Source organism: Heliangelus exortis, chromosome 17 (assembly GCF_036169615.1).
Source record: "Heliangelus exortis chromosome 17, bHelExo1.hap1, whole genome shotgun sequence".
Taxonomy (NCBI): domain Eukaryota; kingdom Metazoa; phylum Chordata; class Aves; order Apodiformes; family Trochilidae; genus Heliangelus; species Heliangelus exortis.
In genome coordinates this window covers 7,368,891-7,389,377 of record NC_092438.1, presented here as the reverse complement: position 1 = coordinate 7,389,377, position 20,487 = coordinate 7,368,891, and the positions used below count along the sequence as shown (strand labels likewise).

The 20,487-nt window shown below is 39.7% G+C and overlaps 1 protein-coding gene across 2 annotated transcripts in view; it reads left to right on the top strand.

Annotated features, from left to right (window-relative positions):
* Nucleotides 1-20,487, top strand: part of PRKAR1B (protein kinase cAMP-dependent type I regulatory subunit beta) — a 91,311-nt gene that overhangs the window by 50,619 nt on the left and 20,205 nt on the right. For both annotated transcript variants that reach the window (XM_071760796.1, XM_071760797.1), the window contains exons 5-8: nt 1,524-1,585; nt 2,338-2,384; nt 8,640-8,798; nt 17,446-17,506. In XM_071760796.1, coding sequence (XP_071616897.1) covers nt 1,524-1,585; nt 2,338-2,384; nt 8,640-8,798; nt 17,446-17,506 — 329 coding nt within the window. The remainder of the gene's footprint in view (nt 1-1,523; nt 1,586-2,337; nt 2,385-8,639; nt 8,799-17,445; nt 17,507-20,487) is intronic.

Below are 20,487 nucleotides of genomic sequence, written 5' to 3'. Positions count from 1 at the left end.
TGGGATATCACATTGAAGACTTTCTACCACGGGGAGTGCTTTTTCCCCCAGTAAATTGTCAGTAGCACAGGGTGTGCCTGATGAAACAACAAGGATGAAATAGATCATTTTATTATAGGTCATGGGCTAAGCATCTCCTGCAGGTGCTGCAGAGCAGCAGGAGGTGCTTGATTTGAAATCTTCCATTCTTCTGTAAGTGGTGCTGACACACAGCTATGATTCTGAGCTAAAACATTCTGGCTGCTGGAGAGGAAAGCCATGACCAATTTGAATTAGAAGTGAAACATTTCCTAGAACTAAGTCTGAATAAATTCTGGAACAGTTGAAGAGGAAATAAGCTAATAAGGGGATTTTACAATATGCATTTCTCATATAAGGCATTGAAATGTAGCATGGGTTTGTTTGCTGATCTTCTGGCTATGTTGATGAAAATTTTAAGTTTCTTCACTGTTTCCACTCTGTTACCATTGTGAGGACTTCCCTCAATTCCAGGCCGAAGGGTTTTTCTCACCACTGACATCAGTGGTCCTTGGATGAACCATTCCTAGACCAGACCAGGAAAAAGACAAGTTAACAAGTCCTCCTTGCTGCCTTTTGTTTGTGTCGGGGAGCTATTTCCTTTAGCCCTTGAGACTGATGCATAGGAAGGGGAAGAGAGGTGGGGAGCGCCCAGCTCGATACAGTTCACGCTTCTGAAAATAAGTTCCCCAAAATCTGATGTGGGGAAAGGAAACCCTGGCTCCAGGGAGCCTGCTGTCTCCCTCAATAAACAAAGGACTGGATTTGGGCAAGTTGCCCAAAGTGTTGGTGCAGGGTGCGTTCCTGTCCTTACTGCTCTGCCTGGCCTTTTAAGGCTATGTGACAGTATGCTGGAGCCCACAGTAAGGTGTGTAATTCAGCCCTGATTAATGAGCACAAGGCTCTTCCCCAGCTTTCTGCAGCATTGGTCAAATTCCCTTCTCCCAAGTAACTCACTCAGATTTTCAGAGTTTGGCCTCTTCTGCGCTGCGACTGCAATCTCTTGCCAGCTGTTATGCTACATTAATTTAGAGCCACCTACCTTTCCAAATGTGCTCCCTATTGTGGAACAGGTTTTGCTTGTAAATGCGAGGCCAGATGTTCAGAAGAGGAGAGCTCCCATTTAGGCATCTAGCAATTCCTGCTGTGACACACACTGATTGCAGCTGAAAAGCTGGAATCTCTCTGCTCAGACAATGAAAAACTCAAGCTGGCTACTTTGTGCAGTGCTATAAGAAGTGGCTTATATGCATATAATTCAGGAGTTCTTTCAAAATAGCAGGCACTGAATCACAGTCTCACTTAGTTTTAAACCACAGCTGTGCCAAAGTGGTTATTTTGATTTCTCGCCAAGCAGGGGCTCATTTTCCAGTTAAAACTAACACTTTCCTTTTTTTTCCCTGCAAAATCCGTTAATGAAGGATAAATTAAGCCATAAAGATAGGGCTAGCGGCTCGATAAAAATTAGGTCTTCATCATTAATAAGAGTTTCTTTTCTTTTCCAGTGACATATTTGATGCCATGTTCCCCGTTACACACATCGCAGGAGAAACAGTCATACAGCAGGGTAATTCTCCCCTTGTTTTCCTACTTGTATGTTTGCTAAGATTGTAAAATTCACATCTCTCTATTGGAGATTTAACAGGAAGACTAACAGTATTCTGAAGGCACCCATCTGTGCAGCTCTATCATAAGATCATGGATGCAGGTCTATCCCTACATGTGGCAGAGGTCTCCTATGAAACCATGCTGGCAGATCTCCAGGATTTCAAAGTGCTAAAGTTAAATGTAAATAACTAGCACTTCAAATTAAAATGTTCATTCTGAAATGTTCATTTAAAGTGTTCAACTGAGGATAGCCAGGAAGGGAAGCACAACTCAGAATGCATAAGGGTGGCACAGACTAGCTGAGAGTAATTAGAGATGGAAAATATTTTCATGGATGTTGGGAATATTCAACACCTCATTGTGCTGTATCATAGTTATCACACTTGGCAATTTACCTGCGTGCCTGCAGCATATTGTGGAGGACTTCATTGCCCTCAGGCTATATTAATGTGTGTTTACACTGAATGAAGTGTTGAATCAATCAAATGAGATAAATTAATGCAATTGAAAGATATTAATAGGAAGAAATCGTTGCGATATTTTGATTTATGAAGGCAATAGGCAAGGATGTTTCAGAAAATTAATGTCTCTGTAAGAAATTTGTTGCATAAACCTGTTCAAATATGTACAGGATTATGTCTAAAAACAGGAAATCATTGAACAGTGTAGCAGCTCTCCAGGAAACAATCACCTTCTGCATTTTGCTTCCAGGTGATGAAGGAGACAACTTCTACGTGATTGACCAAGGCGAGGTGGATGTAAGTACAGTCTTACAGTATAATATTTATTTTGAATCTACATAATAGCATTACATGCTCTGGCACACAGCTAGATCCAGCCACGTGTTGTGGTTCTGTCTCCTTTTTCTTGAAAAAGATTTCACAGGATGGGTCTCATTCCTTTGCTTTTGTTGTGCTAAGTCATTTGTACGTAATTTTATAATTGGTATGTTTTACATTCTAGCTTATTTGTCCATTCCAAGCAGGAAAATATGGTATCAAACCTAAACAAATGACATTATCTTCAGAACCCTAACCACACCTGGAGGTGTGCAGTCTTTGGCAGAGGAGGCCACCATGCTGGAATGCACCCGAGGGTTCAGATCAACCATAAGGAAAATATTTTCTTTAATCAGTTAGCTTAGCTCATGTGTTGGGTTTTTTTCCCCTAAATTGAGATACAGCCTGAGGCAGCAAGTTTCATCTTAGAAACCTTAATTTGCTTTTAAAATTAGGTCCAAATATATGAACAATGCAGCATATTAATAAAGCAAGGATTATTATAAGTGTAAAGTGATATGTTAGACCACAAAATGTTTACAGGAGTAGGCAGTGGTTTAATCAGCAAGTCTTTGAAAAGAAGCTTCCTTCTGAACTGCCTTCAAAATCATAATCTATCCACCTCTTATCATTTTTAACCCATATGAAACCCACACTTTTGCAGTTTTGATACAACTTCTTTATTAGACTGAATTTTCTGCACACACCTTCCATATTCCCAGCTGTCAGACAGGACAGGCTTGCTCGTTAGCAACACTGCTCTTTGGATGCCCGGATGAGTTTGGCATATTTAAAGAAGAAAGTGATTTATTTTAAATCCAGGCAGGAGGCATACAGTTATTTTAGTGAAAGTTATTTTTTTTAGCAGTCTGTTTGTGTCAGGAGACCATCTAATTGGTATTGTTGGGAACTGAGAAACCTCACATGCTGCCTCTGCCTCTGGAAGTTGCTCCTCAGGAAATCCGTCTGAGTCACTGTTCCTATCAGGCTCACCTCTCAGGAGCAAACATTGCCACATCCACAGGGCCAGCAAATAAAAGAGTGATATTTATAGAACAGCGCTAAAAGTCAGTTTTAAAATAATTGGTTAGGGCCTGATACTGAGCTTAATGAGTTCATTGGCTTCGAATCAGACCCACAAGCATAAGCAAATGCACACATTGAAGTTACAGATTAATCCTCTTTAAAAATAATTTGTCCTTGCTCAAAGCCTTTATAGAAGTTTTCTTCAGCGTGTGACTCAGGGATGGTGGGGGACCAAGTAACACCAGACAACTGTCAGCAAAAGCCTTGCAATCACTTGCAAAAATATAATCTTCCATATGCACATATCACTCTTAGAAATTAAATGCCCAGTGCCTCGTCAGCCTTGTTGGTTGTGGGTTTTCTGTAACTTCTGGTTGTCTCTAATGGCCAAGGTGGTCTTGGCTCTTCAAATGTTTAGAAGGACTTGTTTAGAGCACCAGTTATTGCATTCTCTGTCAGGTAAGAGGGCATCTTATTTTCCTTGCCAGCTATATCCTGACATCTACTCAGAAACATCATGTTACTTGTGTATCAGAGATTCTCCTAATTTTTATGGCAAGGTGAAATTCATATGTATTCTTGACCACAAATGGTCCAAGAAGACAAATGTGCTCAGATAAGTTTTCATTAATCATTTTTGAGTTCATTCAAGTCTTTTGCAAATAATCTTACTTTTCCAAACAAATCAGGGAAGCTTCTGAGGTAGGATTTGGGGTAAAATTTGAAACACTAGTTTGGTGACTCTTAAGCTTGACAACATGTTTTTGAAAAATTTATCCCAGAGCCCTGATTTGACAAGCTGAGCACCAGTCCTTCTTTGAGCATGTGATGTGAGCAATTCTGTTGACTTCAGTGGGACAAAGAGCATGGTGCACAGCTTTATTTTGCACCATTAAGACTTGAAGGCAGAAATTTTCTTTGTATTCCAAGTAGTTTGCAGTCTTCCAGATGTGAGATATGGTATGATACAGGATGTAAATTTTTCCTACCTTGTCTGTGAGACTTGCAACAGCAGATTTTCTAGGGAATGAATGAAATAACTGGGTTTATCTGAGTAGATTGCAACTTTGCTGTCATGAGCATTCTCAATCCCTACTCCCCTAATTGCCAAATTCTGTCTATAGCTTCTAGAACAGATAAAATGGACAGATCTACAGTAATGTCATTCTGACACTTCTCAGGCACACATGTTGACAGTTTTCTGACATGACCTGTGGGACAAATACATCCTAATAAGACTTATGAGATGTCATTTGGACAGAGCTGATTCCAGGGTCAACCAAAACTCCTGACCCTCCAAAACTCTTCTGTGACCAACTCTCATGCTGCCCACCTTCAGCATGCCCCCTCCTTCATCCTGCTGCACCTTAGTACTGCTCTCCCCATCTTCTCAGATGGGTGTTTTTTCCTTCCTAAGCCTTTCCTATATCTTCAGCCAAAACACAATTAATTCCTTAAGTGACCCCCAGAAAAGAGTTCTTCCACTTTCTGAGCTGCAATGTTAAAATCCCTATTGTGTGAAGAAAATCCAGACCACTAGTAAGTGAGCTGCAGTTCATTTAAACTTTGCCAGATAGTATTTTGGCAAGCTTCCACCCTTCTCCAAGAAAAAAAGCAACTTGGAGAGTAGACAATTGACCCCGAGACTTAAAGCCTTAAGACATTTTCTGCCTAGTTCTGCTGGTGTTGGCATATGCATGGAGGCTTTTAACCCCTGGCAGGGCTGTGTGCCTTCATCATTTCCCTGATCTGCACAGAATTGGCAGGTACAGGACTGGTGGATTCCAGGAGCAATTTACCCTGAGAACATCATGACTAATAAGCACCCAGCTTTCCATACATGCACAGATATAACACATGATGAAGGTCACATTTGCCATCATAAAATTGCCAGCCCGTGGAAGGAAGTCTGGGTAAAACTGAAAAAAAAGTATGATCTATCAATTGCACAATCAAAACCAAACAGAACTAGCAAAGCCAAAATAAAAAGAGTAATATGGGATGTTTTGAGCTTAAAAAGATCCCAAATTTAAAAGTAATTTACTGATTTGGCACAGACACCCCAAGGAGTAACAGCATTCTAATATTTTCCCTTAAAAATAATATGAGTTAAATTAGATGTACAATACAATAATTTTTAATATAATAATATTTTATCCTCAACTCTTACACTTTCTTAGGGTATAAACAAGCCTCATCAGCATAGCAGAAATTGTCTGCACATTTTCCTCTTGGTAACATTGTGGGCAGCTGAAGAACTCCCTGTGGGCAAGCAGGCTCAACATGGACTGTGAGCCAAGGGAGAAATGAATACATTTTCATATGTAAAATAAAGTTTTTAGAAATCAGGAAGAGGTTGGTCTTGGAGAACATGGAGTTTTCCTCTCACTGTATACTGCCAACCAGGCACACTTTGACCAAAGCTGGTGCTGGATGGCAGAGCACATTATAATGTCCCAATTGTCCTTCTTAGCACCTAGGGGTGCTAACACGAATTGTTAACTCATGACCCTGTGCTGCAGGAGGATAACATTTACACTGGGTAGAAGATGGCATGAAGTTTGAAGTTTTAGAGGTCAGTTGCCTACCGGAAACTTTTCTGCTCAGACAAATGTGAACGTGTGCCAAAAAGTAGCTGGCAAAGCTTAAATTATAGTTTCCAGTAAAGATGTTGAAAGTACCTGCTAAAGTATGTGTCTTGCAAAAATCTCTAATCCATATTTCTAAATATAAAAATGACTTCCTTTTTATTATTTTAATCTTATAACCTCACATTTTTTACTTTAAAAAGCACCGTCAACTGCCCTTTTAAAACATATTTTTTTTAGACTCGACAGCTTCCTATTCTATTTAATGTCACAGCAACTTTCTCTACAGCCATTCTCAAGTTTTCTTCTTGTAAACCAGCAGCAGCCAAACTATAATACGGTCGAAGTCAAAATTAAAACATTTCAGTATTTTTTCTTAGCTTCTCTATTTACTGTATAAAATTATATCTAGAGCTATAAATTAATATCGTGGACAGTAGATAAGATTATTTTTTGGATTGTGGGTGAAATCTTGAAGCCCTTTTTATATATACAATTTGTCTGATTTGTATATACAAAGATGAAAATTGCATGGTGGTTTATGTAAGAATACTGTTGGATTTTGAAAGTAGTGATATTTTGTGGTTAGATTCCATCAATCGTTTTTTGTTTGAATTCTTCCATCATTAATGCTGTTATTAATGATGGAATTTTCCAGCTATTACAGATCTGTGATCAGCAGGTCAAGTAACAATTAGGAATAATTCACTTATGTACTTGCCATTTCAGTGAGAGTTCACTAATGCCTAAAACTACTTGAGTAAAAAGCTCAGCCCAGCATTTTTTAGGATAAAGAAGATCATCTGAGCTGCAGCCCTATAACATTGGCTTTCATAAGGTGTTCTGAGCCTAAAATAGCTTTACTTCCCACACCTTACAAACAGAACTACTTTCCTTCCTTTTTTTTTTTTTTTTAAATCCATTTTAAAGAGATTCATAGTGGAGCTGAACTCTCTGTGAACAAAGGTGTAAAGGCACTTTAGCTTCATTGTGAAGCCAAAGTTGATTGTTGACTTAGGTCTTTACAGATAATGCAATGTAATGGTTTTCCTCCTAGAAAACAGCAGTTATTCTCCAGATGTTTTCTCTTTTGGAGGCTGGCATTGGAAATGGTATTGCCATGAGTTTGAGTTGAGTTAAGCAGTGATGCAAATACTGCTCCTGTTCATTGAGAACCAAGAGGTCTCTTGATCAGCTGAACCATAACCAGCATTTCACTGACCTCAACAGGAGCTGGATCAGATCTTAATTGAATATTGAGAAGATAAATTTGTATTAATTCCAGCTGTAGTTTGTAATACAACTTTTTCATAACAAACTGAAGATAGAAGTCAAATTGATGCTGACAGTTTGTTGAATTTTGACCCCAGCTCATTTAATTTGGTCACCATCTTTTCTCATGCTCAGCTTGAACACAGCTCTAATGCATCTATTTTTTATAAACTGCTAGTCTCTTACTCAGTGATTGGCATAGAGATGATGGTCTTTTCCTCTGGCATATCTGTCTGCTTAAGATGAGAATACCTGCCTGTTTTCATCATATTATTTTTCTTCACACAGCTTCCAAACAAATTAAATTAATTCTGGATGATTGCTGCTGTTATCGGTCTGTAACACATTGTGATATATTCTGCACTGGGTAAATGCCTTTCCTACTCTTTAACACATTAACAGAATGAAAAGGTTTTATTGTGAAGGTTTCTAGCAGCAAGCCTACAAGTAAGCTGCAGAATATACAGTCTGTACCAGTCTTTGAACACACCATTATGTCTCATGAGCTGTGTTCATGAACAGTCAGGAAAATGCAGCCCAGTGGGAAGCACCTGCAGGAGTCCCCCTTTCTCCAGGGAAGGTTTTACCTAGCATTCAAGTGTAGGAGTTCTTATCAAATTAGACACAATCCAGGAAAAACACTGTGATTATATTTTTCTATCCGTTCCATTTTTCAAGAGGATGTCTTATCTGAATAGGCTGTGGGCCAAGCACTGCTTCATAAGTTGTGCAGACCTGATGTTGAAAGACAAAGGGTGATTCTGGATATGGTTTCTCAAGTCCAAAGCATTTAGTAGTCTTCACTAAGGGGTAAAGAGATCTCAGTAGTTGTACTTAAATGGTACTAGGCTTAGGGAAGAAAAAAATGTTCCTTTTCAAAAGATGTTTCCCTGTTTTGACTGGGGTTTTTTTTTGTTTCATGGCCATGGTGCTTTTCAGCAAACTTCATTACACGTATCAACAAATCTCTTTCCCTTCAAGCTTGACAGTGTTAATAAAAAGCCAAAGTTGTGACAGTTCTGCTTGTTGGCTGTCTAAGGCTTGAACACAAGAGGAAAAACACGATGCCAGTTAACCATGGGGGCTGAAACTCGGAGAGTAAATAAAGTCATTGTACTGAAGCAAGACGACTTGAAATTCTGTCCACAAAGCAGGTTGTTGCCCTCTTTGGGGACCAACTGCAGGAACTGTTAGGCTCTTGTTTTCCTTCTGTGTCCCCGGTACTTACAATTAGAAAGGAAATTCTTAATAGCTTTTTAGGTAACTGACAGCCAGGGGAAGACTGCAACTAAGTCCCCAAACTGGTTCTGCTTCTTGTTTTGTCTTGTGCTGTGGTTTATGTGCATAGGTTTATGTCAACGGGGAGTGGGTCACCAGCATCGGAGAGGGAGGCAGCTTTGGGGAACTGGCATTGATCTATGGAACACCCCGGGCTGCCACTGTCAAGGCCAAGACAGATCTCAAGCTCTGGGGCATCGACAGAGACAGCTACAGACGCATTTTAATGGTAAGTTTTTGGAGAAGGACTTGCTAATGGTGTTGATATTTTAACTTCTTTTGTAGCGCCAGCGCTTCTATTCTGAGTGCACAGCAATGATAGAAGGCTGTGTGGTCTGTGTGTCTACATGAAAGAGAGAGGACATGACAATAACACTGAGTAACTAAATTAAGTGAATTGAAGGAAAAGGGAACAAAATTCAGCAGAAGGATGCTGAGTCAGAAATGCAATTGAATGACATTATGCATAACTATTTGACATGAATGAAGTAAAAAAGCCCACCGTAGCTCTGCAACTCCTCTCCTTATCATGAACTTCATAATGTCTTTCAGCACTACTCCTTGCCTCTGAGGTCTTTGTCTGAACTTGTATTATACTCTTTGAAGCAGGCAATACAAGGTAAATCCAGCTCCACTGGAAAAAAAAAAGCCTCAGTCGTGCTGTGCCCTCCATCCTCATTAGCCAGCACACAGCCAGAGGTATCATAAGATAGTGGCTGCAGAGTCCCTCCTAATGATTCATTGCTCTGCTCCTTTCAAGCTCCCTCATCTCTGCAGCAATGCTCAACAGACCTTCTGGGCACTTGGGATGTGTGCTAGCTTATGGATTTACTGTGGGGTTTTTGAGTGGTGAGTTTACAATGGAAACTTTGTCAGATAATTAACAGCAATGTCGTAACTTTTTTAATGAGTTTGTTTCTGATGGACATATGCATATCTTCCATCTCCATAAAATATTCCTTTCTTTTTGATATTTAACAGACATAACTCTGCGGGAAGCTTCTCTCTGAGTAGGACTTGTATATAAAATATATTTGCAATAAAAGCTGTGTTGTTTCATTCTGACCTGAAGGAAAGGACACTATGCTCTCAGAATAATGAAGGACTGTGCATTTTGAGATCACCAGTATTTCCAGCGGATGTCATGAATAACATAAAAATTAACAAGAAATTGGGTAGATTTTACAGTTAAATGATCAGGTCTTAAGCAACAGTGTGTAAGAGTGATCTTTAATTATACTGTCTGATGACTGTTGGGTGACTGTATGAATCATTGCTGGTTTTCACTCTGTATTTTGTGGGCTGAGTTCTGTATCACATAAATGAACATCACACTGACATCTAGGAGAGCACATTGGATGGAAATTTACTGTGTCCCAAAATATTCAGCCTGATTGCTCCAAGACAAAAGAGAGGAATAATGATGAGAAAGCATACTGACTTTTCTCTTGTGGATAAGGAGGATAAATAGTTTCTGAATGCTTCACAGCATGGGGAAGCAGGCAGTAGTAATTAACACCTTTCTGCAAGGTATTTCTGAAACACAGATGAGAAGAATATCCTAACATATTTAAGAGGCACACTAAACTTACTTGTCCCACATCCTACATAGATGCATTGGAGAGGTGACTGGGATAACTGGTGAGATGGGCCTTTATGCTGCAAGGAAGAATCCTTGTCCTCAGCATTTTAAACATAACTTTTACAGCTGTCTGAAACCTTGCTACCAATGAACTGAAGGGACAGATTCACAGGCCTTGTAGCCTAGAGGTGATTTCAGTTTTAGCACTGATGAAAATTGTGGTATCTAACATTATTTAGCCCTATGATACTTCAGGTTTGCCTGTGTGTCCATTACCATCTGATAGCAGCCTTCAGAAGATGAATATTTGATGCAGAGATGGTGATACTGCTGTTTGATTCCAGTGCAGTGCTAAGTGCTTTTCAAATTAATTTACATATTAGCTACTAGCTTAACATGGAGGTGTTTTTTTTCCCTCACTCTGTTCTTGTGTATTTTTTACTGTTGAAGCCATTAAAAATTGGTGGCCTGTTGCATTACATTAAATACTGAGACAGTGTAATTGCAGTATTCCAAATACTTAGGGATGAAATAATTCAGTTAGTGTGGTGAATGAATTGCTGCAGGTACAGCGAATGTCCAATTTTGAGTGCTATCCATGGTGAATGCAATTTACCCACCCAGACTACCTGAATTCTGTCATCTTTTCATTTATTTCTAGGTGCAGCATGGATAATTTCTTAGCTGTAGGTGAAATGAGACACCTGCCTGCATGCATTCGTGTGAGGGCAGGTTACAGTGGCTCTCTGCACATTTCCTCAAGCCTAAAAATTAATTACATCATGTTTCAGTGTCTGCATTTCATACTTGAAGCTAACCCCACCATTACCTGGCTGGTTTTGCTGTACTCAGTTTTAAGATGTAGCAGTAGTTGCCTTTCAAGCCCCAGCAACCTGGTTTCCTGCCATTTAGCCTCTGACCTTGTGTTTCTAGAAAGCTGCTGGATGTTTTGGATGCAGAAATGCTTCTGCCTTTAGATAAGGTAGCAATGTTTAGGATGTGTTTTGAAATACATCCTTTAGGATGGTTGAGAGCAACGAAGTTTTGCTTTTTTATTTTCTGTTTGCAAATACTTTTGTCCAGGGATCAAAGACCTTTTCCTCCCAAAGATATGCATTTATTCTGTAGTCAGATGAAGCCTCTCCATAACCCTATATGGTTTTTTCTTTCGTCTGCATTCCTTCTTGGCCATGACCAGCCTCATGTTTTCTCAGTTTAGTGTTGAAATTTTAGTCAAGTTGTAAATATTTATTTGCAAATCATGCCCTCAGATCCACACTTGCCAAAAAGATTTTATCCTGTCAGGAGACATTTGACTCTCTCCCTCATTTCTCCTTGCAGTTCTCTTTTGGTTCTTTGCATTTAGTAATTTCTAGTTTCTGTTTCTGTTTAGTGCCATTTTCCCCAGTTATGTGTCTCATTGATCCTGACTGGTTTATGATATGAATTAAATGCATTTCAGGAGGTTTGGAAGTGTGGGTTTTCCTTTTTTTCGATGAACAAAGCCTGATGCTGTCTTTTAGTTACACTTGTCATCCATTTATTATTTAGCCTGTTCCACAAGAAGTTTGTTACAACAGACAGATTTCTTTCTATTTCATTGTCTCAGCTTAGGTTCCTTATAGTTTGAAGGTCACATTCAAATATGTTTTAGCAGCTGTGGTGACTGTAGATGTTGGGATTGTTCTTTTTGTTAGGATTTGCAGGGAAATTTGTTGGCTTTCAGTTCAGTCCTTGACGAAGTATTATGCCATTAACTTCATTGCTCTAGATGCATTACAGAAAACCTCTTCAGCATGTTCCCCTCTCAGTACACTCACAAATTGTTATCTGTCCATCTGCGTTTTTCATAAAATTATCCGTGCTGAGTTGCTTAATTTTCACTCTGTTGCAATTTTTTTTTAATGTATACATTCTCTGCCTGTGTACACCCAGGCACATGTACACATATTTATGTATATATTCTATATTTATTTACTTACATTCTTTTGGGAGAAATGCAAAGGAATTTTTCATCATAGGATTCTCATGTAATTAAGTTGCTGATATGTTGCTGCTCTCTTCTTTGCAACTGGGATTCAAGAGCATCACAGAGTGGGGAACATCCCAGGGTAGTACAATATTTGTATTCTAAATATAGCAAATACCACAAATACCAGAGGAGCAAATGTCTGTATCTTAACATCAGATTGATCCCCCAGACAATTCATTTCCCAGACTGAGGAAATTTGAAGTATTAATTTATTGTAATTTCATCTTTAAGAAGGCTTGGTTCAGGATAATTTAACTATCCTCTGGTTCCCATGGTCCAAGATACCTGGCTCTGAGAGCAGAGTTTATTGGGATGCAAGACTTTTTGCCTAATTGGCAGACTTTTCTCACAGAAAGTGAATTGTCAAGACACACCAAGGTTAGTCCACTCCTGATGTTATGCCTCATTTTATTTATGCTATTTTGCCTTCGTTTTATCATCTTTTTCCAGCCTTGTTCTCAGGTGCCTTTTTCCATTCAGAAAAAGTAATCCAGCAGCACTTCTTGTTTCTGTAAAATGTAGATTGCAAGGTGGCCAAAAGCTAAAATGACTCAGAAGCCTGCAATCTGTCCAACATCTGTGCAAGGGAGCACCAGGACCTTCGTTGCAGCCTATTTTGTTTTCATGGCCAGTATGCACAGTGACTCTTTCTTTCATGCTCCTGTAAGGATGTACACCCAAAGCATCATTCAGTATCAGCTTTATGCAGGGATTAAATGGGGCTGGAGCAGTCCAGAAGGCCACCCTGGCACCTCCTGCCAGCAGAACTCTTTCATTTGAAACCTGAGCCATGCTTTACCTTTCAGTAGGTATTTGTTTGGCTTCTTACTGAAGGTGGGGATTTATAGGAAGGGCCTGATCAGCTCCTCCCAGCCCATCTGCTCGCTCATAAAAAAAGGAGTAAGAAACAAGACATGAAGGAGGGACAAAGCAAAGAGGTGAGAAGAGGGGAAAAGACAGAGACAAGACTGAAGGAGTGGGAAGAAAAAAATGGAAGAAAACAGGTCAGGTGAAGAAGGGGCAGTTGCAAAAGGGATGCAACAGCCCTGTTTAACAAGACCTGTTCTAAACTCTGGGGTATTCATTTTCCCCAGTCTCTCCATTGCTTAAGCTAAGCCTAGGGCTTGCTCCATTTCTAAGTGGTCCTAAAACTGGGTGTGATCTCTTTTCTGTGTGGATTTGGTAAATGCAAGTGATCTTCCTTTTCCTTAGGACTGTTTCAGGGAGGAGAACTGCAGCTTAGAATATTAACGAGTCTTTGTAGTTAGGGGGAACCACTGTCTTTAAGAAGATGAACTTGTGCATGACAGCTCAGAACCAGGGAGAAAGTGAACAAAGGAAAGGAGGGAGAGAGGGAGAAGCAGTGACTATTGAAGTAAGATATTAATAGGTTAGAAAAAGCAGAATTAATAATGACTTTCTAAAACATGCCATCAAGAACTCTGCCAGTGCAGAATTATTCATGTACATTTACTATTGTTTTTATCTGGCTCAAGCAATAAGATTTCTGCTGCTTCTCTTGGGAAACTTCTCTGCAAGAGCTTAATTCCTAAGCTGGGAAAATTTTTTTGGTATTCATCTTAAATTAGATTTTATTAATTTTCTCCTATTACTTTGAGTTATGTCAAGTTATGCTGCACTAAATTTCCCTCATATATCTGTAGATGATTATCACTGTCTACTTAAAGCCCTTGTAACAATGCATGCTATTTATGAGTATGACATACCTATGATCCCAGTGTTGGAACTGACCTGGAGAGGCTGAATTTGGTTTGCTCCCTCCCTACCAGCTATCCCCAAGCTTTTAAGCAGTTCTTCAGGCTCTCCTTGGTTTGGGAGCACTTCCCTGGAGAAGAGGTACCCAGGCAGAGTGTAGCACACCAGGTGCCATCACATCCAAGCCCTGGAAATGGAGTCTCTAAACTTCATTCCTGGATGATGTCTTTGAGTATACAGACTGAAATAACCCTGGCAGTGTTCTTGCTGCAGTCTGATGTTGCAAACCAGGTCTCTCCTACTGTCTGTAAATCTCTTTCAGCTTTACAGCTTTCCAGTCTTCTTCCGTTTGTCAAACATCTGTGCTTTGGATTTTTTTTTTCCCTTTCATATCTGAGCTGTATTTTCCAAACAGAAGCTCATTCTATTATTTTCTGCTCCCATTTATAATGTCTCTAGGTCCTTTCTTGTTATTTTCCTGTCTTGGCAAGCTTTCATAGTATCTCCTAGTCTGCAGATATCGTTACTGTCTGATTTGTTGCTGCTTCTAGGAGATCCATGAAAATATTGCCTAAGAACAGACTTAGCACATGTCCCAGGGAGTGTGCTGCTTGGGGCTTCTGCAGAAACAACTTGAAGGGGAGTGAAAGAAGTTATGGTGGTGAGAACACAATCTGATTAAAGTGCCTAGGGCCAATAAAACATGTATAAAAAGGACATCAGGAGTCAGAGTTCATTAGGTTCATCAAAGAAGGTGGGAAGTATAACATGTTTCAGGGGGAGAAAAAAAGGATTAATATGAATGGAAATCTGCACACACTTGGATTGTTTGGAAGATTGCTGCTGGGTTGTTTTTAGCTTATGTGTTAGAGTAGTGTTATCTCAAAATCTCTTCCTCTCACTCTGCTTGTGAAAGCTTGATCAGGAAAACACACTCAGATGAAAACAATGTACATGAGGGTGAGCCAAGCTTCTTTCTGAAAGCGAATTTGGGGACCCATTGCGTTGATTTGGATCCAGCCTCACACAAACTCTGAAAATGAAGAGACAGCTTCTTCTCTGCCTGCTTGGGCACCCTAAGGTGAAGCTGTCAGGTGGCTTGTGCTACTCTGGAGGCTGGTTTTTTTGTCTCCTCCAGGAGAGATGGAATGTTGGATGGAGCCATCCTGCAGGCTCACTCGTGAGCCATCAGTTGGGTCACTTTGGGTGTCACAGTGTATGTGCTGGGAACTGGGACAACTAAGCCTCAACCATTCCCTAGACTCTTGTTCTCCCTTACCTTAGTGGTGCCATCCTGGGACATGGGATAGCTGAGACAGAGAAGCTGTGCATGAAGTGGAGTCCCACTGAGGTTCTAGATATTATCTCAATACAAAAATTACATGTATATATAGTAGCAAATTTAATTACTTCTTTCCACTTCAGTTCTGCTTTTGCACTTGTCTTCATGGTGAATTCTGTGCTGCTGCCCTGCCTGTATTTAGCCAAGACATAACACACCCATTTTCCTATAGGAAGTGATGTGCTCTTGCTCTCCAGGCCAGGCAGGATGCTTGCAATTCCTACCTTCCTGGGTCTTGTCTCTAAATACTCGAAGCTGTGGTCAAGCGTCACGGTTACTGATTACTGCTTCTTAAAATTCATCTGTGTCTGCAAGTCATTTAAAAAGCATTTTCCACATCTGCCCCTGGGTGCCCCAGCCCATCAAACTAAACCACCAATCTGGTTTTCCACAGCTGTCAATTTTGCTGCTCTCTTTTCCACTCGATTGCAGGGAGGAAAGCAACAACTGCACAGTGTCCAGTTTTCCATTCTTTGTCTCGCTTCGAGCTGTCAGAATCTGGTGTGGTTTGCACAGCCTCCTCTGTTTGATGTTCTTTTTCATTCTTTCTTTCTTTCTTTCTCTCTGGCACTTCAAATGCTCTGAGAGGCCCCCGAGGTTGAGCACCAGGTTTGTCAGACAGAGAGGTCAGACAAGGGTTACTGATGCTATCGGAACTGTCATCACCAGACTTGGAAATTATGAACGGGATGCAGAGGGGGAGACCTCAGTAGCTGCTGCTGATGTGGAGATACCTGGCAACAGTGGCAGCTCCTGCCAGTGCTGAGGTGCTTTTGGAGTAGGGGTGGCCCCAAGAGAAGGACACAAATGGCAGCTGTCCCCAGAGGAGAGCAACTGGCAGCATCTACTGATGCCAAAGAGTGTTGACAGTGGCAGGGTTCACATTGCTTTGGTGGTTATTGGGTCCAGCCCCACCTGCACGATGCATGTAGGAAGAGGGATGATGTTCAAGTCTTGGTTATGTCATTGCACTTGAGTACTCCAGCTTTTCCCAGTTTGGTACTTGAAGAACTTCTGAATGCTTTCACAGTGCAAAGTGAAATGTTTCTCTTCCTTTTTCTTTGTCTATCTCCAATTTCTGCCTCCATTTCCAGCACCTACCATTGCTCACTTGGTGAAGGAGGAATAGAGAAGTCCTTTTTCTGTGGCAGACATGACATCTCCCTGTGTCTTTTCTGCCCAGCCTATAAGTAAATGCCATCTTTACTTCCCTTTCCTGCAGAAGATGAGTTTATCAACTTTATGCTGTATTCTGGCCTTTTAGATTTGACTACCAGGCATCAGGCAGCCTTTGGCATCCACCAGGAATCTACCCAGGTAGAAATGATGTGGGTTGTCATAGAACAATATGGAATAACTGCAGAGTACCAAAGAAGACCCCAGAGCTCCTCTTTGGTCCCTGGGAATGTTTTCTTTTCAAGTTATGTGTGTCAGTTCAGGAGAAGTTAAGGATGAATTAATTATTTTTGTATTGGTAAAACTGCACTATATTCTTTCCTACCTGAATCATCTTAAAAATGTTTGCTGGAATGGCTACTATGGTTTCTGTCTGTGGTGATCAAACAGTAAGTAGATTTTTCTCAGTAATTTATCACACAATAGAGTGGGAATGGGAATGAATGTACTAGTGGCTGTACATACACTGGTGGATTGGCTGCTCCAAAAAGCTTAAATCTTGTTAAAATAATATGAATAGGTTGCTCAGCTGTAGTAATGCATACCACACATAAACCAGGCTTACAGATAAATGTTCTTTACATTACAGTGTTTTCAGCCTAAAAGAATAAGACCCATGAGAGGGACGTTTTCAAGTTTTATCCTACTTTGTAATTATAAATTCCCTTCTAACAGGACCTCATTGGTAAAAAGATGTATTTTGAATTAGTGAGACAGTTAATTGATGAAGCCTGGGCTTTAAAGTGAGTCCCTGTAAATAATGGCTGCAATTCATCTATGGTGTCCAGTAACACCAGTGAAGTCAGTGAAATTGCACCAGGACTGAATTTGATTCCTCTGTCTTTGCTTATCAGCAATACAACCTGCCCAGACATTTTATGGGGAAACATTTGCCTTAGGCTGTTTATACTGGCTGTGCTTAAGTTTTGGAAGGGGGGAAAAAAATAAAATAGACCAGCTGTAAGAAGAAATCACAAAAATACTTTGTGTAATGTTGTATCTCCTTTTTCTCTCTGCTTTAATAACAGGGCAGCACCCTGAGAAAGAGGAAGATGTATGAAGAATTCCTGAGCAAGGTCTCCATTTTGGGTCAGTTGCCCTTTGGACTTTCCTGTCAGTTCCTGTTGTATGTGTTGGTGGCATGAATTTTGATCTTTGATGGCATGATGAAAGCAATGGTGAACAGACAGAAGGTCTCATGGTTGCATTGTTGCCAAAGGAATGGAAGTGTAAAGGGCCCTTTTTAGGACTTGGGTTTGTTCATTCTTTATATGCACTGAGCTTGTGTTCAAAGGGCAACCTTTTGGTAGCTGCTGTTGCAGTAGAGATCATATGGATAGAGGAGAAAATAGCACAGAGTTATGAATTTGTCATAATGTCTGGTTACATCCTTCCAGGTGACAGGTGAGAAGCTTTTTCCTGTGAGAATACTGTATTTATGTGCACTAAACAAACTAACCTCACAAATCAAAATGGACTGAGGTTTCTTTTCTTCTGTGTATTTTACAGCCCCTGTCTCACATTCTTAAAACATCTGCTTAGCTTCTTGTCCTGGGATTTTTTTTTCCTTTTGATTAATGTGATAGCCACGAAATTTGGACATGTTCTTGATGGCCTTCAGTAGGAAAAACAACAACCCTATAATGCCTGACCAATCAATCACCATTAGGAGAACAAAAGCTTCTCATAAGGAGGACAGTGTTAGACAGTACAATGAAATGTTGGTGCTGTAGAAGAAACATCATGTTTCTGCTGGGGCTATTTTGGAAAAAAAAAAAAAGTTCAGGATTGTTTTGCTATATAATTAAAGTATTTATTTTTCTACTTAAGTAATTTCCTTTTCTTGTTTATGGTATTCATCTACTATTTGAGCTTAGGCACCTGAAATATGAGTGTCTTAGTGAAAATATACTTGAACCTCTGAGAGGTGCTATGCATGCAATTTTTAATAACATTTGTCTGCTTAAAGTAAGGCCAAGTATGTTGTTCACTTATTAATGAAGTTTTCATCATTTAAATGCCTTTTGTTATGCTTAATTTAAATCTTCCTAAATTAAGAGCACAAATTATACCAAATTACAATGAGTATTTAAAGAAAAAAGGATCTCTGCACCTGCACTAATGAGGAGCAATTACAAGAATGAGACATCTCAAAACAATTTCAGAGTAGAAAGGTTATTCAAAGATGTGCTTCCTTAAACATGTGGTTTGCAATGTAATTATAACCTAGTTTGTAGTACAGTTTTCCAATCTCATTTCTTTTTCTTTCCAATGAGGAAGGACTGCAAGATTTGAACCTTTTTTTAAGTACGGAAAAGCACCAGACAAAATAACACAGCAGTTTAGGTGCATTGAGAATTTAGGTGAAATGTGTTTCACATGTACAAAAAGCAGATGGCAGCTGGGAAACAGAAAGATATTTTAGAAGTCTCAACACAGCACTGAGAAGTCAATTTTGTGCCTTTTCCACTTTCACAGTGGAAAAGTCTCTACCTGAGTCAAATATGCATTTTCAAGGCTTGTTTAAGTAGCCATATAACTGTAAGAGCAATTTTATTTTCTTTAATCTCAGGATTTCTTAAGTTATCAATAGCTGTTTATAGTGTATTCAACAAGATAGGAGAAAACTGATTGTTTCAATTTTTTTTTCCTAGAGTTTGGTCAAATGTAAAGCCATTAATTAATACATACATTTAGAAACTGCAAACATTTTATATGGTCTACTTTATTTGATGCTTGAATTTAACTCTGCACCAAAAACTTTAGGAGTTCTATCATGTACATAATGCTCCATTTGCAAAAAGCCATTAACCAAAGTATTTGTAGTGGTACAATTCCCTTAGACAAAAGAGAGACACTTCGTGACTAAAGCTAGAATTAGCTTTGAATTTTTCATAAAGCCAACTGGAGAAGAAGTTTCAAGAGACTCTTTCTTTTCATTGTTAATTACTGTGTTCTTTTTTTCTTTTTCTTTTTTTTTTTTTTTTTTTTTTTTTTTTTTTTTTTTTTTCTAAAATGAAAAAGCCTACTCTGGTCTGCATGAAAGAGTTCTGTGCTTATTTTTAGTCAAACAGAACACTTTTTGAATGCTGCATTGACAATATGGGCTTTGGTTTTTGGTATTCTTCTGCAGCAAAGGCCACAGATGCACCAGAATGATACATTAGGTGGGGAAAATATTAGAAATAATAATAATATTCCAAACAGCAGCAGAAAATGACATAAAACCAGGAAAATGTATGTGTGTCAGACAACTGAAAACTCTGCTTTGGTGCACTGATCACTTTGGTCTGGTTTTGTTACAAGACTCAGTGTGTGCTTCTGAGCTTAGCCAAAAGGCTTTTCAACTCTTTCTTTCACCTTCACACAATACTCCTAAGCAATATTTTCAACAAAGTGGGAAAACCAGAATCTGAGAGGACAGCCCAGATCTAATCCTGGTGTCAGGACACATGTCTTCACTTACAATAGATCAATAATTCAACTTACAATAGTTCAATAATGCATAATAAGTGCTCTAGTGCATGAATTTTAAGCCCATCTTTTCTGAGGCAGAGAAGTTTATATCATTGCATTCACTTTTACACCCATCACCTCGTTCAGTCAAATCTGATGAAAGTACAGAAGTTCAAGTACAATTCATTGTCTTGAATCCTCATGCAAATAAGTGGGTAGAGGAGAGAGCCAGGGGTTGGCACCTCTCCTCTCCCCGAGGGCAGGATGGGTGAAACCCATCCCTTAGCAGAGGCAGGAGGGAGGAGAAGGCAGCAGGACAGTGAGCAGCCCTGGTGAGCCACTGAGCAGGTTTTCTGTTCTGTGTAGGTATGAGCAGGGATTTGTGGCAGCTGCAGGTGGGTGATAAGGACACCAAGCCACAGGAAACAGGCTGCATTAGCTCCATTTTTATAAAGCACACCACTCATATTTTCTTACTGAAGTTTACTTTGAAGTTTTAGAATTTTTCTCCCTAAGCAGGGGAATGAAAAGAAAAACACTTTGTAAGCTATCCCCTGGCAAATGAAACAGAGATGCCACCTCAAGCATCCTTGCTGAGGCTCTGGTCCCACTGC